This window comes from Camarhynchus parvulus, chromosome 8 (genome assembly GCF_901933205.1).
Source record: "Camarhynchus parvulus chromosome 8, STF_HiC, whole genome shotgun sequence".
NCBI lineage: Eukaryota > Metazoa > Chordata > Aves > Passeriformes > Thraupidae > Camarhynchus > Camarhynchus parvulus.
This window is the reverse complement of record NC_044578.1, coordinates 29,263,961-29,290,024: the sequence shown is the minus strand read 5'-3', so window position 1 is coordinate 29,290,024 and position 26,064 is coordinate 29,263,961. Positions and strand designations below refer to the sequence as shown.

The 26,064-nt window shown below is 42.5% G+C and overlaps 1 protein-coding gene across 3 annotated transcripts in view; it reads right to left on the bottom strand.

Annotated features, from left to right (window-relative positions):
• Positions 1-26,064, bottom strand: part of DNM3 (dynamin 3) — a 169,478-nt gene that overhangs the window by 28,447 nt on the left and 114,967 nt on the right. For 2 of the 3 annotated variants that reach the window (XM_030953087.1, XM_030953088.1), the window contains 2 exons: positions 24,735-24,846; positions 21,048-21,059 (listed from right to left, as the gene is read on the bottom strand). In XM_030953087.1, coding sequence (XP_030808947.1) covers positions 21,048-21,059; positions 24,735-24,846 — 124 coding nt within the window. The remainder of the gene's footprint in view (positions 1-21,047; positions 21,060-24,734; positions 24,847-26,064) is intronic. The other variant, XM_030953090.1, reaches the window with a different exon arrangement.

Below are 26,064 nucleotides of genomic sequence, written 5' to 3'. Positions count from 1 at the left end.
CTGGCCCTGCACAGGACACCCCAAGAATCCCACCATGGGGTTCCTTAGGCAGGAATAAATCATTTAGATGTGAGAATGGAGCAGCTCAGCAGAAAAGGAGCTGTGTCCACAGTGCAATATAAACACAGCATGAGTCAATAATATCTGGCTGTTATAAAATCATGACAAGAATTGTGCATCCAGTGCTGCTTATCACACCACCAGAAATTTAAGGAACATTTTGAGAGTGTTCACATGAAGCCACTGAAGATGGTTCAGGGTTCTGTAAAAAATTACCTGAAGGGAAAAGGTAAGATTAAATTGGGACTGATGAGTTCACAAGAAATCACTTCTGGAAGGGCAGAGATGAGCAGCTTTGCAGCCAGCAAAAGATGTCAAATAAATATTTGGAAAGTGTTTTATGGTAAGAACAGTGAAGCACAGAAAGAGATGGATTAGGAGAGCTGCAAATCTCTTCCAAGGATTGGAGCAGCATCCCTCAGAAAAAACCTAGGTACAGAGACTTTTCCTTGAGAAGAAGAAATAGGCAACCTCTCACATCCCTTCCATCCAGCAGGTGCTACTGGGTGCAAAGAAGTGTGAAATTGCCCACAACACTGCAACAAGAAAAGGGATTTCTGAAAAGGCAACATTTCTTTTTTTAATTACAGTATCTTCTACTTTTTGCTCTCTGCAAAAATCAAGTAAAAAATGAAACCTTGCTGTGAATTGCTTTCTCTCCTCAAAGAATCTGCACTCCAATTTCACCATTTGCTGCTATGTACGTCTCTCACACAAAGGACTTTTACATAACCCTCCCTACACTGCAAGTTTTGACTGGGGGCCAACAGCTGCTTCATGCCTTTCCGAACAGACTGCTGGACAAGCAAAAGCAGAAAGAGGCTGGCATAAGGAAAACAGCACCTTTGTTTATAAAACAAATACTACTGTGGAATTTGCAAACTTTTCAGTCAAAGAATTTCCTTGTCATAACAACACATGAAGTGCCCCATATTTATAAGAGCACATTAGAAAAAAAATCTAGGATATGAGATACTATTGGCATGGTATTTGCTATTATTTCAGTGTAGAAGCATGTGAGTGGGTATTGGGAAGTCACAAACATGGTGAGTTACCCTGGAATTCATCATGATGATGATGACTTAAAGTGCAATGATTGGCCCAGATGATGTTCAGGCTGAAATTCATTGTGGATTTGTTACCAAATGCATGAAACACATTCCCAGAGCCAGCAGCCTGATCCAGCAGTGGCCATTAGTGAGGGGAACAGGATCATGTGCTGTGGAAGGAGGCAATCAATGGGTGGAGGCATCAGCCGGACATGTCAGGATTAAAGGATTAAAGCTACTGGCTGTGGAATGCAGTCCCCTAAGAACCAAAACAAATACAAATCCCAGAGTTTCTACCAAAGAGGATGAAAACAGAAAGCAAGAAAATTAGTCATCCACGAGGCTGATCAGGGAAGTATTAAGAGGAAGAGTGAAATCCCACCTTGCCTCTCTTCTCTGTTATTTACCTCCCTTAGCAGTAGCCATGCAAGAGAGGGTCACTAACAAAATTCTCCTTATTCCAGCAACAAGGCTCAGCTGAAGGATTCCTTTAGGAACAAGGAATTTTCTTATTTTCAAGGTTAAAATGGGGCAAGTAAGTGCTCAGTGCACAGACAAGGGCTGAGTGAAATACCTTGGCTGAGATGACATGTTTAAAGTGCAGCTTACAACTTAACATGTCTGTGTCTAAGAGCTGCATTTTTTTCACCAAATTTCAGTGGTAGGTACCCAGAACAATGAATTAAAATCATAATTCTGTTTGAAATGAATCCTTTACTGAACTCTTATTCTGTGGTCCCTCCTCATTTGTTCCAGCTGAGGTGGTAACTTCAGGGTACTCAGCAGCCTGGTTGAAGTAAGTGTGACTAGAGGAGGAGGAGGAGGAGGAGGAGGAGGAGGAGGGAGGAGGGCAGCAGATCCGTGTGCAGATCCCTGTGCATGCTGGGATGGGCTCAGAGGGGCCTTGCAGTGGGGGAGCTCTGTACAGCATCCAGTGCTGGGCTCTATAAATTCCAGCCTTGTCTTTTATTTTTACTTGATCTAATGCAATGTGTCCCCTGTAACTCCGCTCTTTTCCGTAATTAATGGTTTCTAGGAAAATATTCTGAAATTCTCCCCTGATAAGCACCTAGACAAACTTGATGTTTCCTCTCTGAGACACAAAAGAGGACATTAAACTGTTTTCACCCCCACATCCCTGGAGCCATGAGAAGTACCAGATCTGTCTCTGCTGGGCCAGACTAAGCCCTGGCTCACCACAAACTCAGTGCAGCACCGACAAATGATCTCCATAGTAAATGATGCAAATAAGAAATGTCAGCATGTTCCAAAATTCCTCACTTAATCTTATTGCCAGTTGTATAGTCTGGATAATCAGTAAATAAATCCCTCTAACTTTGCTCAAATCCTTAGGGGCTGAATACACAGAGAGCACTTTCTAATTCATTCTCATTAACCTTCCCAGCTCTAAACAAAGTCATTTCCTACTTCTCTTAGTGTCTGAATTTTCCACTGGCCTCTGCAACACCTGATTTAGCAGCAATGATTTCTCACTTGTGATTTCTCTTTCGAGCTGGCATTGTTCTTTTTCCTCACACATATGCTTGCTGGAATAGCACGAATCAGCAAGATTTAAAACCTCCCATTCTTAAGTTTGAAGCCCCTGAAGGGAAATTGCAGTTGTGATGCCAAGGAACACAGTCGTACGTTATTTGACTTTTCCTCGGCCAGGCTGACAGCAGAGGGGGAGGAAGGGAGGAAGGAAAGGGGAAGGGAGAGGAAGATGGCATTTTAATAGCACCCACACTGCTTTCACACAGTTGGATCTCTGTGCTCTGGAGCAGCACCATTTCCTTTCCCTTTGCCTCACTTTCAGCCAGCACTGCTCAGCCAGCCTCTATGGGAAGGGTTCTCAATCTTGTTTTCCCAGCATGGACCACATCACAGTGCAGAAATCTGTCTTGTGGACAAGCCCCTAGCCCACCTTTTACCCCCAATTTTGACAGCCCATTACCAACTCAAGCCTTGCAGGGACCACCCCACCCACATCCCAGATGTGACTGTACGGGCCAACATTCCTGCCAGGACAAGATGGATTATCTCTCCAGCTCTTGGCCCAATTCTCAGAGTCTCTGTAGTACCCACAATAACTGCCTATCTGAAAAAAAATTAGTAAGAAAAAGGAATGTATTTAATCTAATTTAGTAAGTGGACACACAAGAACCAGCAGCATCTTGTGTTGACAAATTTGCCTTTCCCAGATGTTAATCATATCTCAAGCATAGCTTGGCCAGAGTTCTCATCAAAACATTTCATTTGATAATTCAGGTCTAAGATTCAAAGCTCTCATCCACATCAGTGAGTTTTCCATAAGCCTTCTGTCAGGCAGAGTGACAGTGGGCTACAAATTCTGGCAGGAACTCCTACCCCAGCAGAGCATCAATGATCACCATGTCCACAGTCTCCATTTAAACTCCTCTTTAAAGCTCAAGCAAAAATGGGACCTGCAGCATTCCTGCAGCAAAAAAGCCTCAAACCAGAGCAGAGGAGGAATTTGAAAACATCGAACACTTTACTGAAATGTAATAAATACTTCTAAACAAAAGAAAATCATCTATGGAGGAGCATTTTGGACTCATGCCACAAAAACAGACATTGAAAATTATTGGGTAAAATTATTTTCAGGGTAAGAAATGAGTTGTGAGCAACTATGCTGTACACAACATTTATGACATGGCTTCCATTTTGTATAACCATGACAAACTCCTTCTAGGTATTCTATAAAAGCAGTAGAAAATGAAAGAATTGTTTTTCCTTCTAAAAATAAATTTCATTTAAGAGAAGGTGAGATTTTGGTAAGTTAATACACATGTCTGTAAACAACAAACATAAACACTTCATGTTATAAGACCACATTCCCTTTGGCACAAACCACAACGAAACTATAAAGTTTAAAGCTTAAATCACTCTGACCTCCTCTCTGTGGGGAAGGAAAAGGACATCAGTGATTAGGACTGTGACCATATGGAGTTTACCTTTGCAGTTAAAATCACCTGGCTTTGCTGTTGCCACAAACAACCCTAACTTGGCACTTCCGTTGGTTATTTCTGCAATTTAACTTTTTAAAAAAGTTAAATGACCTATTATGACATTTTCAGTTCAAAAGGATTTATTGGTTTTCCCCCTTCTGTCACTGATCAGCAGCAAAAGGTAAAGTCAAGACTCAAGGAAACCCTGTCCTGGTGGCAGCACAGTGAGGAGAAGCAGCTCACAAACACAATCCTGAGGATTACAACTGCTTTTGTCAAGAAGAGAAAAAACTGCCCCTCCCATCAGGGCTCTCCAGAGCTCCCTGCTCCAGGGTTTGTGCCTGCTGAGCAAAGCTGGGGGGAAGAGTCCTGGTTTAATGTATCATCCCAAGCACTGAATGTCTCACAGTGGAGCCCCAGACAGGAAATTTCCCTCTTCTTCCCCTATGGTTCTAAAGGTTTGCTGCAATGAAATTACTGGGAGACAGCAATATCCAGGGGCAGGCATGGAATTTGAACCCATGGCCTTCTGGCTTGGAGGTGAGACTATTCCTAACTGAGCCAAAGTGACACATACATAATATGCTTTCAAGGTTTCTAGAGAGCTCTGTCATGATTTAAAAACACTAAGTCTTTGTGGTACAAACCACAGGGCAGGAAAGAGCTGGGGCTCGCTTTTTACTGCTAATTTTAGCCAATGAATTGTTTCTAATCTCCTGCAAAATACATAAAGCCTTATTCTGCCTTAAGCTAAGGGAGAACAGCCTTTCAAAACTGCTTCTTAATTATAGTGCTCCCCTGCTAGAAGGGAGGGAGGCAGGTTCCAAAGTTGTGTCAGAGTATATGAAGTGATAAAATGAGGATGGGTGAGCTATTTTTAAACATGCTCAAAGACTTTGAGGTCAAAATCCCTGAATTTATAGCCTTATAGCTGCATTAAAACTCATGCACTATTAAGACTTTTGTGGCAAGACTGGAGTATCATTTCATTTGAGACACCTCTGCCTTCAGAGCCCTGTGTTCCCTCCCTCTCTGCCAAACTGGGGGCCCTGGGGAGCCACCTTGAAGCACAGGTTATTTCCCTGCTGCAGGCAGGCTTTTGGGAGATAAAGGGGATGAGACACTTCCAGCCCAGCACATTCCCTCCTCCTCTTTTTTCCCAAGACATTGCAAGTGAGAGGCTTGCCTTTCCAGATGGCCAGGAAGTGAGTGGCTTACAGAGGGCTGGAGGAATCTCAGGCAAAAACACATAATTGCTCCTTACTCTGCCCAGTCTGGAAACCCAAGCCAGCCCCAGGCCTGCTGGTGTTTGCTCAGCACAGTTGTGTCTCCCATCTGAAGAGGGCAGCTGGGCACCTGCTGCTGCCCAGGAACACTCAGGGTTAGCAGCAGCCATCCTGTCCTGTCCTACACAGCTTCTTCCCCAGCACAGGAAAAGGACTTGGATCAGAACAAGTCCTAAAATACATTTTTGACTGTTTGGAAAATGCAGAGTCGTACCAAAATCATTGTTACTTGTGGGAATAAACCATGCACAGGCATCACCTGGGAAGGACTGGCCCTGCCTCTGCCCCCACGAGCACTGAGAGCACCGCTCCTCATCTCAGGTCTGACTCAGCATGAGTAAAAGCTGTCACCTGCTCTACACACTTTGGTTTCTTTCAGTAATGATCAACAGACACAATTTCTTTTTCATAGGAAAAAGGCCACACAGTGAGAAGAAACCCAGCTGAAAGACTTTCCCTGCCTCACAAGTTGAAGTGGAAATAACTCTCAGCCCCTTTTCTCCATGCACATTCTGCATCACCTTTAGGTGTATCTTACTCTAGAGGCCAAACAAGTGGCAGCAAAGGCTTTAGGGCTCTGAGGACACTGCAGAATTGTTGGCACCATTTGCATTGGTCATTTTCTAACTGAGCTAAGGTTTTATGGGAAGCCACTGCACAGAGAGGAGCTGCTACTTTGGAAAAGACCAGATGTAGGTTAGGAACACCAGAGGAAGACAACAGACTCTAATGCTGTTTTCAGGTGAGGGGATTTGTTTGTCCAATTTTGCAGTTGCATTTACCTGAGCATCATTTAAACCTGTAATTTTTTTCCATTTGGATTCAATGCAGTGATGCACAACATAAAATACTAAAGAAATGTAGATGGCCCAAGTAAAATCAAAAACTAGTCAAAATAAAAATTAAGATCCTTTTATTGATTGCATATGGATTTATAAAGCCATAAAACCATGGAACAAGCACAAAACAAAAGCCTTGCAAAAAAAAAAGGTTTTGTACAAAAAAGGCCAAGTGAGGAGTTGAAAAAACCATCCAGTGTTGTTGGTTCTGTTAGGAATTAATGGACACTCATGTTTCAGTCCAAAGGAGTCACTGGAATGGGTTGTGCATTTTATCCACCAGAAGATCCCAATGCACTTATTATCATGAGAGGGTCTCCCACTTGGAGCAATGCTCGATGGATCCATGTTCCTACTTGGTTATTTTGCACACATTTAATATTTTTACAAATTCATGGTATTAGTCCATCCTATAAGTATTAAAGTTGAATTCTTTCACAGCTTCCCTGTGTCAGTGTAAAAATCTCTACCATTACAGGAGACTGTGGTGAGTTCAGGGACACTTTCTCTCCTTGGGGTCACGAGCTGTCATTCCTGGATGGATTCAGCCCCCATCACTTCCAGGAGAATTGCTCCTTTCAGGAATTGGGCCTCATTCATCCCCAGCCACAGTCTGCAAGAATCTCATTCCCAGTACCCACTGGGTTTACTTAGGACTACAACTGCTTCCTTACATTTCTGGAGTGGCAAAACCAGTTTGAATGCTTTTCCTACAGGTGTCCTTCACCAGTTTGATTTTCAGGCACAAAGAATTCCTTAACTCCTCACTGCAGCACAGATCATCCTCCAGCTCCATCCTGCACTCCTGCATCCCACTCTGCTCCCACCCTGCTAGAACTCCCACTGAGTTTAACAGTCCTGTCCTATTCCCCCCAACTCCTAACTGAGGCTAATTTCTTTTCTCCAAATATAAACAGAAACCAGCAGGTAAAAAAGTTTTGTCTAATGTGGCACTAAGGCTGTGGAATTTACTCCCATGTGAGAATGGCACAATAAAATCATTTGTTTAAAAGTAAATTGAAAACATTCCGGTCTTCTCAGGCTTACAACTATTAACTTTGGTTTCTGCACAGCACTGTAGAATGTCTGGCATCAAAGACACTTTGTACATTGCACTGAACTTGCACTGGACACTGTTAGTGGACCATTAATCACAGCAAACAAAGATCCCATGCAAACACAAAAATTACTGATTTTTCCCATGTTCAGCATGGCCTAGCAAAGGTTAACACCACAGCTGCTGGATACTGCACATTTTGAGGCATGGAGTGTTGACAAGGCATCTGAGAACGTGCAGATTTTCCAACTAATAATTACGTATTCCACATGAAACAATTCTCATTTGTGCCTAATGCTGTCTGGAATGAGACAGACACCTACCTCAGCATGAACTAGCACAACTTCAATTCAGATGCCTACAAAAGCATGTCCCCCTTTCCCCCACACACAGATAGGCTGTGTGAGTGCAGGGGCATGGGGTAGTGGCAAGAAAATGGAGAGGATGTGATCCAAGGTTCACAGGAAGCACTGCTGGAGGAAGGGAGGGCTCATGGAAACAGGCACTGAGATCAACTTGCCTGAGGGAATATGGAACAGGAATGGGAACTGAACCAGAGGAAAATGAAAGAATCTGAAAACAAAAACCACTCAGTGGCCAGAGAAGCAGCAAAGGAAGCACAGGAGAAAGACCATGGTCTGCAATCACAGGCTGTGTTTCAGGCTGCAGTTCACTGATACGGCAAAGGAGGAAATGCTGTGGCACAGGAGTGTGAATTACTGGCACTCACAGGCAGTTTTCTGTCATCCAGAGCAGGGCAGGGGAAAGCCTGAGCCATCTGCCTTGAAGCTCCCTAGCTGACAGGATGATTTCCACTGGGCTCCTCAGACCACAGACAAAATTCTTGCACCACCTTTCTCAGGTGAAAGAAACCTTACTGCAAAATCATCATTCTCTGGGCAGGAGATGTGAATGGAAACAGTGAGGGAATAAATTGCTACCTTCAAAAAAAAAACCAAAACAAAACCAAAATCCACACCAAAAAACTACCACCACCACAAACCCAAAAAACCTCCAAAAAATCCCAAACCAAACAAGAAACCTCAGCCATCAGCTCCCAGTAATGCAGCAGCTCCTGCTGCTTCCATGGTACCCAAACTCAACAAAATGAGAAGAAAATTGATGCAAGTACAGGTTTGTTAGTCAAGTCATAACTATATTCAAGGCTTTTAAACACGCTTCTAAAGAGCTTAGACCTTAAATAAAATTAAAAAAAAAAAAAAGATGGCAGAGCATGCCAAACTCAGTAAGTTAACTGATTTTGCTGACTAAAGAACACTTGACAGATCTTTGGTTCAGCAAAGGGATACCCTTAGGAGACTGGCAAATAAGCTTATAAAGATGAGTATTAATGAAAGAATAGTGCAGTACAACAACTCTGTAACAGATAAATAAGTTATAATGTGGAAAGAAAAACTAGCAGCCTTGAAGGATTTGTTTAATGTGGAAAGAAGAACGAGCAGCCTTGAAGGATTTAATCATCAAAGGGTTGAATGGATGGGTCTTACTGAAATAAAATAGCATAAACTTGCCAGTTAAATTTGATTCTGCCCATTGGACAGAACTGGGAGGTAGTGTCAACACAATGGGAAGCTGAACAGTGTCCTGGAAGACAAGGATAACTTCAAGGATTGGGAAAACAGAAAGAGGATCAAATCATAGCTGCATGCTGACAGAGCAATGACAGCTGCTGCACGGGACAGGGAGCTCAGCAGCTGGCAGTAAAAATGGAAAGGAGAGCCCAGGCACAGCCAAGTGAGCACCAGATGATTCCAAGACACTGCTATGATGTGCCATGGAGGAGCACACGTGCTGGTGGTCTCTGTTCTGGGCAGTGCTTGTTTTGTAAGGACTGGGCACTGATGGAGGAGGCCACGAGACTCCTGGTGACAGATGACACTTCTCCTGTTCCCAGGGCTGCTGCACTATTTCCTTAAGAGTCAAATGAAACTGCATGTTGAGAACAAGAGTATTTTATTTTCATTGCATTGGAACTGCTTTTCAGGCTCCCCTGGGCAGAGCAGTGCAGCCTCTGAGAGCCCTGGACAGTTCAATTGGAATATCTCTGCCCCTTTTATGAACTATCTGGTCCTCTTCCTTCCTCCCCCAGGAGATCCTTGGCCATGTCCCAAACCATACTCCTCTGCCTTCAGGGGAAGGGGCTCTGCAGCTCTCAGGTTAAGCTGGGGAGCACCTAAGGGAGGAGAGAGGGAAGGGGTTTGGAGAGTGCTCTCCAAAACCACCCATGCACTCACTGATCCACCCAAAGCTGCTTCTGCTGCTTAGTGGAGCTGGAAGAAGAGGAAATGTGGCCTTTGGAGAAGACTTAGGCTATTGGGCAAGGAGATTGTTGTTTGAGCAATTTCTTCATGTGGCTGGAGAAGCAGTGCATGTTCCACAGGTGTGTGCAGAGCAACTCGGAGCCTGGTGAGACCAGAGTAAAACAGCAGTAAAATAACTCCTGCCTTTTGAAGCAGGATTTTCCCATTGCTGTCTCCAAACTGGAGGATCAGTCCTCTGAGTTTTCACCTTTTGGGAGAAGAGCAGGCAGCTGAAAAGGCAGGTAAAGAGCTGACTACAGACCTTGATGGCTCCCCTGGGCTGCTGGTTACAGTTTCCATGTAATGGAGGGGGGAATCTTGATCCAAGACCCTAAAATTAACATTTAAAGTGATGAAAGCAAGTTGGACTGGACTATCAGTACTAAGGACACTTGAGACAGTGACCATGTCAGAGACTGATCTCATCTAACAGAAGATTGCTTTAGATTTATTGGAGGATCAAATGACACACTTGAGGATCTGCTACTCCAGCTAAAATTCCATATTCATCTAATGAAAAGTTTTGGGGTGTTTATCAGAAGGGGAATGGTAGAAAGGGGTGAGAGAGAGGTGAACTCCTTAAAATATAATTTGTTTTCTGACTACCTTCCTTTCATAAGGAAAAAAACAGAAAAAAATTCATCTTAAATTACAGGCATACAGACAAGCTTTCTCAGCCCCAGAAATTCATCCTACATGTTGATTAATGATCAAACTACTAGAGCTTTAGCATGAAAAATGGGCTAGGCTTCAACTGAAGATTGCCTGTAGCTAATGATGCAGTGGAATGAACATTTTCATTCCAGCTAAACCATTCCTGTTCCTGTAAAAATAAAGAAACCCAATCTTGGGTTATGAAAAAGACTTGCTGAATTTTGCATACTTCTTGGGTTTAAATCCTGCCCTGCATCTTAACAGATCTGTAAATGCAGAGTATTACCTGTGAAGTCAGACACCCATATGATTACACACATGTACACCCAGAGTTTAAACAATGAGGTCAGGTCAGGAAGAGAAGCTGGTAAGCGTAGCCTAGAATTTCACACCTATGGGCACATTCCTGAGTTAGTAGATTTAACACAGCTCCTGTCTCAGGCTCAAAAATGTCAAATGCAATAAAAAAACCCCACAAGGAAGTGCAGTGGGTTGCACAGCATCTGCCTGGAGGGAAGGCTGACACAGGCATGGCTTGCCCGGAGATCTCCTTGTGGTTCAGCCCCTGGCGCCATCAGTTGGGCTTGAACTCAAAAGCTGTGGAGGGAGGTCATTAAAAGTGACTCTGCACCACTGAAAGAGGGTGGGAAAGGATTCAGGCAAGGGAAGGGATGTGTCTCTCCAGCTCTGGTGATTTCCATTATGGAAACACAGCACTTTACAGCTTTTAACCTTTATGCCGCTGAAGCCAACTATCAACGTTCTTTAAAATTTTGTTTTCATTTCAGCACACGAAATGCAAACTCCAGTTTGGGTAATGTCAACAGCACGTTCTCCCTTAAGCCACAAGGAAGGTGCAGAGTTGAAAAAGCAGCACAAGGCAGAAAGCTGAGAAGTGCAATCACACACACGCAGTGATCCCACCAGCACGTCGGCCGGCCAGAACAGTGATTTTCAACACCATGGAACTCAGAGGGAGTGTGAGGGGAAGCCAGGAGGTTCAAACCATCCTGCTGGCTGCAGGGACAACTATTAAAAAAAATTAAGAGGAAAGTCAGACCCCAGAAAGAGCACAAGACACTGTGTTCCAACTCTAACCAGCTGAAGGAAAGTTTATATAAAAACAATCACTTCGTTAGTGACTCATAAGGAAAGAATCCCCAAGCTTTCTTCAGGGAAACCCCAGTAAATAACATGTCTAAAAACACATGAAGATGGTGCTGTCTGTTCTGTTACAATATTCAGTCCACATGATAAAACCTTTGGCAGAAGAACAACCTACTGAACACAGATCCTTTTGGGAAACCCAAAAACCAGCAAGAACTGCTGTGGCTGCTTGCTAAGTCTGCCTCATCTTCCAGCTCTTGTGTGACATGTCTAATCCAAACTGGGAGAAAGTGGGGAAAAAAGGCTTTTTGTAACAGCTCCTCTGTTGACTACATGCAGTGCACTCTCAAGATACATAAATGCCTGGATTTCAATGCAAATGCCTGGATTTCAATGCATTCTGCAGGTTTAAAACTAAATGTTATGGGTTCAAAATATCCTGCCATACTACATCCAAAGACACAGAGTGGAAAGGTCACTGCATCTCTCTCTGGAGCATCTTATGAGACATCCAGCAGGCTGGGCAAAGAACAGTCCAAAGAAGGGATGGATATACTTTGCAATGTAGAACTTCTTTGGCTCTGAAAGGTTTTTTCCTTTTATTTTCTTTCTTCTCTCTCTTTTTTTTTTTAATTAGCACATCATTTTGGAAGTATGGGTTTTTAAGCACACCTTCCAGCAAGACTTTAAACTCAGTAAATTTGTAAAAATATGAGAAATAACAGTGGTTTTCCAACAAATGACCAGATCTGAACACTGTGATGCCTGAACTTGGACTGAGTGGGAAATTCCAGGTAGGAATATTAATAGAAACATTCTGTGTCAAGCAGAGATTATGTTCTGTAGCAAACGACTTAGTTTTTGAAGATATCCAAGAGGGCTGAGTGAGAACCTGGGAGCAGCCCCTTGGACATCTTATCTCACTTTCTGATGAGTTTTTAGTCTACATGTGAATGTGGACACGTTATTTTGCACTGGAAAGCTCCCCTGCCCAAAGTTATACCTTTACATACTGAATAGAACATGTTTTAGTTTATTCTCAGCTGCTGTAGAGCCATAGCATACTCCAGAAACTTTCCAGGATATAGCCAGAAAATTGTCAAGAAAATAACAGAAGGTTGAAAGCATTGAATAGTCATTCCCAAGGGGCTGAGAAGCTACCATAGTAAAAGAGTGTTTTTACCCAAATGCTCAGCAACAAAATCACCAATATTTGAACTGTAATTTTCCATTGTCAGTTGGAGGTTGAATTTGGAAGAAATGGGTCATTTGTGACAATCTTTCAGGTATTTGTGACCATAGCTTAATGTTCTTCTCCTTATGATGAAACATGTTTTATAAAAAACCATCATTCTAAAGGCCACCAGTACTGAAGAAGCATAAGCAGCTGCAAATAAGACACAAGGAACTCCTTTAAAAAGGGAGCATCTTTTGGGTCAAGTAAATCATTCCAACATCTCAAATGGAAGATTCAATTAAAAGGAGAATAGACAGGAAGACTTTGCCTGAAAAAAAACCCCAAGCAATGCATGGGAGAGGAACAGGTCACACTAGAGAAAAGATGTGTGTATTTAATCACTCCATTGGAAATTTGAGTTCCCTTGCTTTGCTGCTCAAAGACAATTACCTAAGGGCCTGGCACTTCCAGGGATCCACTGTCAATGAAGAGAGAGTGAAGCAGTTCAAGAGATCCAGACTTGGAAGGAAAAATCATTGATTATTCTAAACATAAACTCCCAAAAATGCAATTCCCCAGTAGGAACCCAGCAGAAAAGACCAGAATTCTGATGTGAAAATGTTGATGGTTCTGTACACTGAAAGGAAGCCCATCCAGTGTGCCTGAACAAAGACATTAACCAGGGTCTCGGAAAATACACAGACAATCAGTCTTGGGTACACAGAAGGAGGGAGAACTTCATTGCATGCCTACATCTAGGATACTTCACAAGGATTTTTGGTGTTTTATCACTTGAACAACTGACCCAACACATGCTTTTGAGCAATTTTCATACTCTAAGCTGAGGTGGTTCCACCATGTAAGGATGGACACTCGAATCAACAAGTGTCAAATTTCAGAGAAGAATTGAAGAGTATCTGAGAAATAATCACAACAGGAGGATTAATTCCCTTTACATTTAAAAGACAGGAAGAAAGAAATCCCTGCAAACCTCAAAAGATGTTGGAGTGAGGTATTTTTAAAGAAGAAATGTCCTTTGCTAGGCAGACCAGTGCCAAACAGGTAGTGTGCCCCAAACCCCTGTTTCTAGAAGCACTCCAGTGCTAGTGACAAACCTTTAACAAACAACACTGTCCTGCAATAATTCATTGATTCTCTCGTGCCATTCTTGGACTGCCAGGAACAATGTTCTTACTCTCAGTTTGTAAAATGGGATCTTGATCTGCAACTGCAACTTCTAGACAAATAGTATCTATTCCCAATATTAAAACCAGCTGCTGGAAAGGCATCATGCTGGGGCTTACAAAAGAAACTGCACAAAGAAGAGGGAGCTCAAGAAAATAAATGGGACATGGGGCAGAAATCACAGCCCCAGTGAGACAAAGACAGGATGGGTTCTACGAAAGGAGAACTTTATTTTAGCAGAACACCAATCAGATTGCAAAAATCACTGGAAAAACCCAAACAGTCCCCAAAGTCATGCAACACTAAGGACAACACTCACAACAGGTGAAATTCTGACTCTCTGGAAGTGATGCCATTGACTTCTCCATCTTCCAGCCTGACCATGACCCAGCCTGGCTGAAATGAAACCATTTCTGAGCCCACACATTCACCCACCACATTAAGAAGTATTTTCTGCAGAGCAGTGTATAACAAGGAGAGAGCTGATATTTTCAAACTATAAAGACAACTGAAGGTGAGGTTTCCTAAAGCAAGAGCCTTAATTTTCACCAAGCAAGGGCAACACAGGTGGTGTTAAGGACTGCAGACAATGCTGCATTTTGGTCTCAGGAGAGAGACCATCACCTGTGTCAAAGCCCTCAGCTGAGGAACAGCAGGGAACTCTGCCCACAGAGCTCCTTGGTGCACAGAGCTGACACGAGCACATCTCTGGAGTGTTTGCAGCCACACCTTGAGGCACAGGTGATCTGAAAGAGAAGCTGAGCTTTTTGGGGATGCCTGCCCTGTATGCAGCTGCAAAAGTGGATAAAAGATAAGCTAAGAAGGGCTACAGTCAGTCCTTAGGAGAGCTAAGCACAATCTCACACTATTACTGAGAATTTGCTGTCTGAATCAGCCAGACAACCTTTAATAACTATAATTTAGAAATCTGGTACAACAGTTGTTTCCAGGCCATGGTCACGAACAACTCCATATTTGTACACAGTGCCAGCACAACACAGCCAGGGACAGCTGGCCTGTGACTGCAAAGGCTTCTGTTCACTACAAGAAGGTTCCTGCTTCTACTGGAAGAATATCTAGATCTGAAAATCAAACAGTATCAAACCAAACTACAACTGAACATGAAATTACATTGCACAAGACTGATTTTTCTCATGGACTTTATCTTCCATCCTCCGGGTTAGTTTCTTTACTTGATTTCCATAAATGCCCTTAGGTTTGCTGCCACCCAGTTTAGAAACCCCAGCTGTTGAACAGGTCAACATAATACTGTGCAGCAAATGCAACCAGAGGGTTTGAGTATCTTCTGCTAAGGGTCTGACTGGGGCCTGACACCATGTGTTACTGCTCTTGGTAATTTTGTACCCACCACCAAGGAGCTTCTACCTAACTCAACAATGTGACCTGTTACCTGAACTCAGGAGCACATACAGTGGTAAGTAATTCTCTCTTTTAATTATAAATAACTTGCTTATAGAAGAGGAAGAGCAGAGGTTGAGTTTCAAAGAGAAGAATATAAAGGAAAGAGGATGAGATCACTTATTTCTCTGCTGCATGTGCAGAGGCTTCAGGAACAAAGATATGCAAGTCACCCAAAATCTGCATGGATCAGACACCTGAACATGTCCACAGACAGCTCTTCCTAGTGGGAAATCACCATTCTCCAAAGCTGGCACTCCTGAGATATCACACACACCAAACAGAGAACAAAAGGGAAGACATCAGTCAAAGGCCTCAATGGAGCTGAGGAGGGACCACAGAACAGAACACATGGCATCCTGGGAGGAGAGTTATGGAACTAAAGAATCAGCTCCAGAATGGAGGATTTTACACCCTTAATATGGGCCTTGATTCTCACTCAGCACAGGGAAGGTAATCATAAACCTGTCTCCCCAAAAAAAGGTAGGTAGAGAAGGTTAAAGAAATCCAGGATGAACTATGTCAGAGCAGGCATTGCATATCTTCATTTTAGTCCAAAATACAGTCGGGGAAAGCAACATTCAGTTTCTCCTGATGATCTTGTTTTCCCTTCTAGATGAGAAAAAGGAGTATCTGGCTGTTCACCAGCTGCCCTCCACCCTCCTGTCCAATGATGACATTTCCTGTTACACTGTAAATACTATGGAAGACTGAACCTGGTGACATTTTTGGCAGGAAAAAAAGAATCAAATTTTTATTTACTCCTAATTTCTATTCAGTTTTTGTGCAATTACTGACTTAGAAGACAAGGAAGGTATTTTAGGATTGTCCCAAACCCTTGTGATAGTTGTGTGTTTCCCCCTCTGTTCAGTGAGGGGTAATCCCGTGTGCTAAAGGAGCCACCTGCTTTTCCTGACCACAGCTATTCCAAGAGCTGGAGCCACAGGGACTCCAGCTGCAGGTATCAGCCTGGGCTCCAAAGCACCTTTGTGGCTGAGATTGCTGCAGCACAGCCCAGAAACACCTTCCTCTCCTCCAGCCAACTTTCAGTGCTCATTGACCTGCTCTGGGAAAGCACCCTAAGAGTTTGGCCACCCTCACTGCCTTCCCCAGGGCAAACATCACTGAATGTCCAGAATGGGGCTAACATTCCTGAAACTTCACAGCCAGACAGCTTTCACCTTTCTGTAGAGTTTCATCAAAATCCTTCACTGGAGTAGAAGTGGTGTAAAAACTAGCTGCCCCATAAAAAATGAAGAATTTAAAAATATTTTCAGTATGCAGACGTCTTGCCAAAAGCACAGTAAAGAGCCCACCGTGAATACAGAAGAGAAATAAAAAATGTTTGCTCATTTCTAAATTTCCTGGAGTTTGCTTAATGTCAGCAGGCTCAGCTAAGAGCAGGAACATAAAACCCTGTGACAGCCATTGAACCCCCGACCCCATCAGCAGCTTTGCTGAGACTGGCTGTGGAACCACTCAGAACATCAGCCTGCATCTTGTTACACTCCCTGCAACTGATGCAATCCTGTGAATCTCTTCTCCCCTGGCCATTTTTAACTCTCTCAGGACAGAAGTTCTTTTACAGGAATATGAACCAGGACTGCTCTGTTTCTTTGGCAACATTTGGGGAACAAGGTTTCATCTTTTCAGCTTTTGTTTGAAGGAGTAAATATTTAGGAGAAGCAGAAGATAGCTTTCATCTGAAACACGTTTGCACATCCTTGGAGCAGCAGGCAGGGAGAAGGGGCCTGGAAAACAGGCTGCCATTTCCCTGCCTGCCTGCCTTTGGGCTGCCTTTGAGCCAGCGAGTGCACATGCACCCTCACCCCTGGGGCTGCTCTTTTACACCAGCACTTCCTTGTAAAACCCAACTCATCTGTTCAAAGCAATGACTGAAACACTGTCTATAAAATTATGGCATTTTTCCACTTGAAAAAAAAATAAAAATTAACACTTCATTTAAAAGTTATTTTTAAACCTACTTGGCTTGAAGCCGCCTTTAGTCACAACTGAAATGAATTCTTTTTTTCCTAGAATTCAATGCCTTCCTTTTCTAAAATATGCTAGTTTAAAAAAAGTAAACTCAGTAAATTCAGAGTTTACACTTCTGACTACACTGGTTTTGCCCTCTGACATATCAGCAGTTTGCTTTTCAACAAACCCAAACAAATCTTTACTTTTTCTACTTTAGGGACTTATCCCAAGCAGGGACTTGAGCAATCCCAGAGCAGAACCACTGAATCTGGCTGGGGCACTGGCAGAGCATCACCACAGCCAGGAACCCAGTTATGTCTGGGAGGGAACTGAAGCCCTTCCAGAAACATGGCCAGACTTGAAAAGAAAGCACCAGAGCTTTATTCCAGTGTGAGACACCTCCAGCTTCTGGCACTGCACCTGCATTCACAGGGAAGAGCCAAGCACAAAACACATGAACTGAGAGCACTGCTGTCATATATGCAGGGAGAATGAGGATCCTGACTTCACTATGTTCCCATTTTCCAGGACTGTCTCAAGAGACAGGAGGACATCTGGACTCCTTAATGAAGTAGCTGATCTGGAATCTGGGTTTAGTAACACTGACTCCCCTTTAAATAAAATAAGAATTTTTTTTAAATGGGGAGAGAAAAGAAAGACTTTAATTTAAGCCATTAATATGTCACCAAAAAGTATTTGAAGGATCAACAGGCAAACTGACCTGACAGAAAGAGTATTTTCCTTCTCTTTTCAGGGGGACTCTGCTTTTCCCAAAGAGAAAATGCCAACTAAATTACACTGATTTTATATTCAGTGACCATTTGCATGCTCAGCATTATCTGCACAGTGACAACTCCACTGAGATGTGAATATGGAGCTCATAGACTTCAGTTCTACACATTCTGTGAAGGGTATCAGCAAGAACAGCAATGCAAAATAATTAGAAAGCAAGAAATTTATAGTCACTATATGTAAAAAGTAATTTAAAGAGATTTTGGTTTTCCAAGTCAAAGTTTCTCAAGTCTGAGATCAGCATTTAAGTGTCTGGTACTTTGAATCAAGTTGAAATTATTGGCTAACTCAGGGCTTAATGATGACAAAGAAAAGGTGACTTTTTATATTAAAAAGTGGCACTTTAAGCTTTTGAGATTTTTCTGTTGCTTCTGTTTTATTGCTTGAGTGCCCAGGGATTCAGAATCAAAATTTCCTAAGGTCCCAGCATCTATCTACTGTTTTAACCTAACAGTGTTAGAAGCACATGGAGGTGGGCTCTGGGAGAATGGTTCAGGTTTTGGTATTGTTTTCAAAGAGCAGCAGCTGGAGAGCTGTTTTGAGGGGATTTGTTTTTTAAATGGGGGTAAAAAAGATGCACAGGGTAAGCAACAAATCCACAGTGGTGGGTTAGGACAGTCAGAAGCTCTCAGCTCCTCTGTGCTCTGCACAGCCCTGGACAATTCTGCACTCATTCCCCATGCTAGGCTGTGGAGCTCAGTGTTAATATTAGCAAAATGCAGCTTGCCAACATGTGCTAGCTGAATGAGGTAGGTCTCCATTACCTCATTCCACACGACCCTTTTACAGATTTTATCCAACAAAGCTTCTGAAGATATATTTATCTTTAACCATGTGAGAAATCTCACTTACAGTAATGATTGTGCAACAATAAAAAGTAAAAATAAAAATGATTAGTAGTCCACTGACGATTATAAACCCTCTTCACTTCCCTTCCTCCCCTTTTTTCTTACAGACTCATTACTCCAATGTTTATTTTTACTTTTGTAAGTCCAAGAGTGCAAAGCTAAAGGCAGAGGTATAAAAGAGGCCACAGTCTGAAGGGATGGGTGAGTACAGGATTGTGACATGTGAACACATGGCAGGATCCAGTGCAGGAACAGCACACTGGACAGCACTGGAGGAGGGTTACAGCTCTGGGAGCAACCCAGGAAAGCTGTGCCAGGACAGGAAGGAAGGATTCTGCAGCTTTTCAGCATAAAGTTGCATTAGAAGCTTTAAGACCCTGTCATTGTCCATCTGCCTTTGCTCTCCTCCCTGACCTCTTCTCAGAAACTCTCTGGTCACCTCTCAGGTTTATCCATGTCAGTTCCTAACTCCTCTAGGTACAGAAATCTCAAGACTGTGGGGTTTGAGCCTCTGCAGGCAGCTGCAGGTTGGTTCTATCTGTCCAGCTGGGATCAGGAATGATCTGTGTGGAGGAGAAGGGGGACACACAGATGATGAGACACAAATCCTTACAAGGAACTGGGTCAAAGAGAAAGATCAGGATGGTTTCCTGGAGATTTCTTTTGGAGTTATCTTCTGGATGGCAACCCAGGCCAGATGGAGTTTCTGAACCTACAGCAAGAACTGCCCTTGGCTCAGAGTGAAGGAAGAGTTAAGAGCTCCCAAATCCTCACATCACACAGGCTTCTCCTCTCCCTGCTCATGGGTGTCCTGCTGAAATCTGTCAGCTGCTCCTGGTGCTGACCTCCCTGGGGTGCCCCACAGCTCACAGCTCTGCAGAACAGAGCAGGTCCATGCAGCTCCTGACCTCCAGACTCAGTTTGTGCCAGCCCCAAGAGCTCAGTGTGTCCCATCTCTCCCCATTTCCCTAAACAGAGCATCTACAGTCTCCTCTGAGATCACAGCAGCATCCCCTGCAGCAGCAAAGCCCTAAGCCAGCATGTTGTAAAGAAACATTCTAAACACTACCTTGACATTTTAGTGTACACTGTTAACATTTACATTTCACACCACCTCCTATGGAAAGTCCCCCTCTCCATGCCATCAATTCCCCAATTCTCTTAACCCCTCCCCACCCAACACTAAGAGCACCTTTTCTCAGGCAGGCCAACAAAACAGAGTATTTTTGGTGCTTCTGAACCCAGCCACTGTGGACAGAGGAGTGGTGAAAAACTGGTTAAAAATACAAAAATTAGAAGCAGACAAAATTCCTCAACCTTCAAAAACTTTAAAACCCACCTGGGTGTTTCCTAAATATCCCAGAAAGCTTCCAGTTCACAAAGAGATGCTACAGGCAATATTCAAAGGCTACTTTCAATGTTTGCTGTGAAGCATCTTTTGATGCTCCAGATTCATCTTCCTAAGGGTTAATATACCAAAACAGGAAGGACGGGGGGGAAAAAAGTCACAAAAGCTGTATAACTCCTTTCTGAGGCATGACAAACCCTCTCTGCATCTTATTCCAAAGTATGAGATGTGAAACTTCCATTCTTAAGCTCAGTAAAAATGGCATTAAAAAGTCCTAACCCTGGGAACTGCATGATTATTCGTTTATCAGATCAACATCAGCGAAACTGTCTTTTTATGTGCTGCTTACTTTCAAAAAAAACCCCTACCACGCATATTTCAGTTCTCCCTCTCCACACCCCACACCCTTCTGCTGCTGTCCAGCTGGAACACATCAAGGGTCTAGAAGCCAAGTCAAATGTTGACCCCACCCTCCTCCATCCATTTTAAGGCACCTTCAAAGCCACTACACTGATCTAGTTCAGCTTAGCCAACAACGCCAGCAAATCTGTTATTTAAGACTTTAGTGCTGGGTTTTTATAACTGCCCATTAATACAAGCTTTGATGTATGGTCAAAAAACCCAGCTGTAATGAGTTTCATCAGACTGTAGTAACCTTTCCTCAGAAGGTCTTTATTACTATACCTTCATAATCTTTGGGCCCAATACTTTTATAGAAGCATTCTAACTGAACCTCCTTAAAAAACAGCTCAGCAACACTTAACACTCTTTCCCCAAAATTAAAACAAAGAGCCAGTTATAGTTTTTCTTGAAGACACTTTTGCATCCACATTTTAACCATATTTTGCTGTTAAGAGCATGCAGGCAATAGCTGTGTGAACTGAAAGACAAACTAATTTTCATTACAAAGTCCTTCAGACAGGATACAAAAGGATTTTGTAAAAGGACAAACAACTTACTTTGTTGCTCCCCTTTGCAGGATGCAGCACAGAAGAAAGAGGGGGGAAAAAAGAAATATTAGTTATATTTATTTTACATGCATTCAGCCTAACTTGTGCAGTTCTGGAAATGGCTCAAACCAAATGAGGAACTGACTCAGGGAACATTCACTGAATCCTGCAGTCAGACAGCTTCCAGAGGAGCACAGGACATTCACAAAGGACTTAAATGTTCAGCAGAGCTGTTTTCCTCACTGCACAAACATTGCAACCTGGTGCAAACCAGGAGCAGCTCCTGGGAAGTCGCTGGATACAAATACAAGGGAGAAGAAAAGGAGGCCTGAAGTGATGATGGATGGGATGGGATGGGATGGGATGGGATGGGATGGGATGGGATGGGATGGGATGGGATGGGATGGGATGGGATGGGATGGATGGGATGGGATGGGATGGGATGGGATGGGAGCCAGAGGGATTTTCATGTGTTGGTGACACTGAACTTCCAGTACTCAAAGCAACCAGCTGGGCTGAGCCTTCCACGACAGCCATTCCCTACAACTTACCAGCTAATGGAAAGTTTCAAGATTCAAAGCATTTTAAAAAGCAAATGTTAAACTTTTAGATTAGTAATAAAAATAAGGAGGAGATGGCATGGGGGGCATGGGGGGAGAAGGAATGGGCGGTGCTAACAAGGTAAAGTGTGCAGAGCAGTTACGACAAACATCTGGGCTATTATTTCGGTTTAATTGTGAGTTTTGCCATGAGCTGGCATGAACAGTGTATATTATACAGTGGGAAGCCAGCCAAAATAAACACCAGCCTACACCAGTTGAGAAATACAGTCTGGAAAGGTTAGTCACAACGTTGTAGTCATTTTTTAACAAAAAAAGGAGGGTTTTGGATGCATCGGTCCTGAAAGCCAGCAGCAAAGTCAGCTGGTAAATGGATATCCCATTTCAAAGTGAATTGGCCACAGGATGATTTATATCAAGCAAGCTGACTTGCATATGGTTTGGAAAAATAAAAACACTGATTCATTGCTATCTGGGTGGCTGTCAAAGCCCACGGCCTCACAAAGGCAAATGGATTGGGAAGGAGGAGACTTGGAAACTGCAGAGAATTCAGAGCAACACTGAGGGCTGATCAGAGGTAATTCATAGGACAGTGAATATGGGAACACAGCCACTGTGCATCCCCATGGACAGAGGGACAGGGAAAACAAGCACAATGAAGCAAGGAAATGGAGAAGGGGGTGATATATGGCCTTAAAATATTAATGAGATTTGCTTAGTCAAAAAGAAAGATTATAAATCTAGAACCTTGGACTTTAGCTTACAGGATTAAATGAGCAGCAGAGACTCCATATTAGTGGCAGCAAGTACTGAGCCCCATCACCACTGTAATCAAACAACTGTGTGTAGCACTACTAAAAAAAATCAGCAGAAAATGAATCTTCTTAGTTGAGAGATTTGTCCTTGGTGAGAACTCAGAACACAGCTCTTTAATCAGCGCCAGATTCCTACTTCTCCTTTAGTTTTCATTTCCAAGCAGCAACTCTGCTTCTGGTGCCAAAGCCCTGGATACTCAGAGTTCCCAGCTGTGCCTCACAGGTAAAAGAGAGAGAAGTTCACTCTGGGAAGGGGCTGAGGCACCTCTTTGCCTTTTCAACTCTGGGATCATGAAGTTGGGGGGAAGCACTAAAGGAAACTCAAATTGCTGCCATTTCCTACTTAAAAACACAGTCTCTGAATCTTTGAAGGAGGATAAAAGACTGGGAGGTGTCTCTAAAACAATTTTAAATTGTCAGAGGAAGGTGTGAAACTGAGGAGCATGCACAGGATTTTCATGAAATGCTGCTCATTTTTATTTAGGATTCACTGGATCTACTAAGACACCTGGAGCCTTGGAGATTTTGTTTTGCAAAATTCAAAACTTTGAACAGCAGACTCACAGTCCACATTTGAACCTCCTTAGGAATAAAGTTTTGGAGGCCTAGAGTAGCACAGAGCATCTTTGCTGAACAGCCTGATAAACTACTGGGCAAATTTCAAACTACAGGCATTTGGAACAATAATATTTACTCTTTTGTAATGTAAAGATAATTCCAGCTCAAAGGAGAACTGTATTTTGACTCCCTTCTACGTCTTTCAAGGAAAGTCTCTCATCTTGCATCTAAGACTCTTCTGACAGACCAACTTTAAACAAAACCAAGAATTCTTTATAAACATAGTTTGAATACCACGTATTTTTAAGGAGAAGGGAGAGACAGGAAGACAGAAGAGAAGTTCAGAAATCCAACTAGTCTGTCTTGTTTAAGGATAAAGTACCAGATATACCAATATGTTAAAGACATCCCAGAACACAAGATTAAACCAGGGCCAGCAAGAGTCTTTTGTGAAATCATCATTAAAACCTAAGCAAGAAAAACCCACAGCAACACAGAATATTGGTCCAAGTAATCAATTAGGTAACCTCTCATAACAAATCCTTGTTACAGGGCTTCTGATATTCTTAGGTAGGAACAGATCTACTGCAACAGGCAACATATGAAAAGTCACCAACACTGTTTTACTTTCTAAAGGTAAAGTCTCAGGTACCTGGTAGGTCTCCTGCTAAATGCATATTTGCACTATTCTCTAAAAAAATCACTATTACCATAATCACTGTTTATTTCTATAATAAGTGGAGAATTCACTAGTATAAGAATTTCTTATTTATCTTTTAATGGCAGTCTTGAAACTTTGTATGAAGAGAAGAAGCTGAGCTTGTTTGCATGAATAGCTCCTGGAGGAGATGCAGACAGAATTGTACCAGAAGCTGTGCAGGCATCACAATCAGGGCAAGAAAAAGATGAAGAGAGAAGACAGCACAACACCCTGGACTCAAGGAACTTGGCCTTCCCATGCAAAACAACCAGGAAGAAGAGCAAATTCATGAGAATCAAAGCATCATTCCTCAGAGCAGATCTTCTGCCAAAGGCATCCAGCACTCACTGCAGAAAGGTGAGCTGTGAATTACAGAAACTTTAAAGGCTCAAATGCCAGGTATTTCTGCTAGTCAGCCTTCTCTTTGGATACATCTCAAACCTTCACTTGAAGTAAAACACCAAGACATCCTGGTCCAAAAAATATTAAATAGTAGCTGGACATATTCTGTTTCCCAACTTTCTGTCATTTCTAGTAAATGAATAGAGGCTTTTTTATTGTATCCTGTTCAATTTGCTCCACATGATGATTAGCTGAGTAAAATTGCCTTTGGAAAGGTTTAGCATGTGTTTCATACACAAAAAATGATGCAGTGAATAAGTAAAATAAATATACATGATTGTCTGGAATGCCTCTGTCAGTTCTGTAATCCAGAGCTTGAGGGAATAAACTCTTCAAAGCACATCTTTACCTTAGGAAAACATTAATAGAAACAATGAAGCTCAGTAAACCCCAAATTGCTCAATGCTTTTACTACACAGATCCAATGAAAAACACATTGGAAGCTTTGGTTTGTGGTTGGTTGGATTTTCTACATTGAGGTTTGACGCACAAATTGGTCTTAAAATATTTCATTATTAATATTTTAGAATTACCACAGTACAATGAAAAAGCTGCTCTTTGTTGAGATATCTGCATCAGACACTATGTTTTCCCAGATGATACAGTTGTTTTTTGGACTCAAACAGAGCAGCTACTGGCAAAGCAGTGAGCTTTAACTTACTGAGGATTTATCAGGATAGACACCGGCTCGTAGCAGAGATGCCTTCCAGCTATCCACCTCCTCTTGGGAGTCACAGGCTAGCTCAAGGAAACGGTAATCCTTGTAAACATTCCTAGAACAAAGAGCACCACATTGTAAAACTAACATTTTACTGCTCTCTATCATGCACATAGCATTTAAAATTAAAAATCATTTGGGATCAGGAATTACTCGGTAATTGTTGTGCACAACCGACTTTATGGGACAGGTGCTTGTTTAATAATTACATGGAGTACTTAAAAATATCTTTGAATGCTACAGCACAGCTCTGGAAAGAATAATCACCTAAAAGCACCGTGAAACTACCTAAAATCAATTTTCTTGCTTTTGCTGAAAACAGAGCACTTTCAGGGAAAAAAGGGTGTTGTGATGAAGAGGACAAACACATAAGACATGCCAACATAACAGCACAGCTTGTGATGGATTGCTGCTGTAAGCAATAAATACCAAAATCATCACTGATGCAACTTCTTCCCATGTGAAGTCCTTTCAGGCCAGTTTATACCCTTTCCAGTTTTTAGACATCATCAGTAAAAGAGGAAAAAACCAGCAATGATAATCAAGATATTTTTAAACAAACAAAACAAACCTCAGATGTCTCTCATCATAGTAAGAAAACTGGGACATGTTTAAATCAAACCTCTCACAGGTAGTTCATGTAATGAGATAAATACAGGGAATCACTTAATGGAAGAAAAGAGAAAGAAGGGAAAATACATCTGTAGGAAGGTGGTGCTTGTAAATTCTTCAGTACACAGAACAGATTTTCCCCTCACGGTTTAGCCATTAGTTTCTGAATTCCAATTCTATACACAGAGCAGATCACTGTAAATTTGTCAGCCAACAGTCTTTTTAGGAAAGGCCATGAGCTCAGCTGAAAAGGGTTAGGAAAGCACATTTTGCTAGATCTCAACAGTTGCACAAGGATCAATCTTCCATCCCAACTAGAGTGTTTTCTTCCCTCAGCAAGCTGTGGAGGAGAGGGGTTGATGGAGATTGCTTCACTCTCAATGACAAGGGGCCTTTTGGTTTCATTGTGCAACTACAGAGGTCATTTCTCCCACATGTTCTGAGAGAGAAAAAACCTGAATTCACTGTAGAACAAGGAAATAAAGCTATTATTGTCACTGCCTAGACAAATTTCTTTAGCATTCAGGGACTGGTGGGATTTCACTGCCACACTGCTGGAACACAACTGACTTGATGTAATTCCCACTCACAGCAGTGATTTTCTCTTAACCATCAATGTCACCAGGCATCTCACAGCCTTGCTTTTTAGGGGGAGGACACA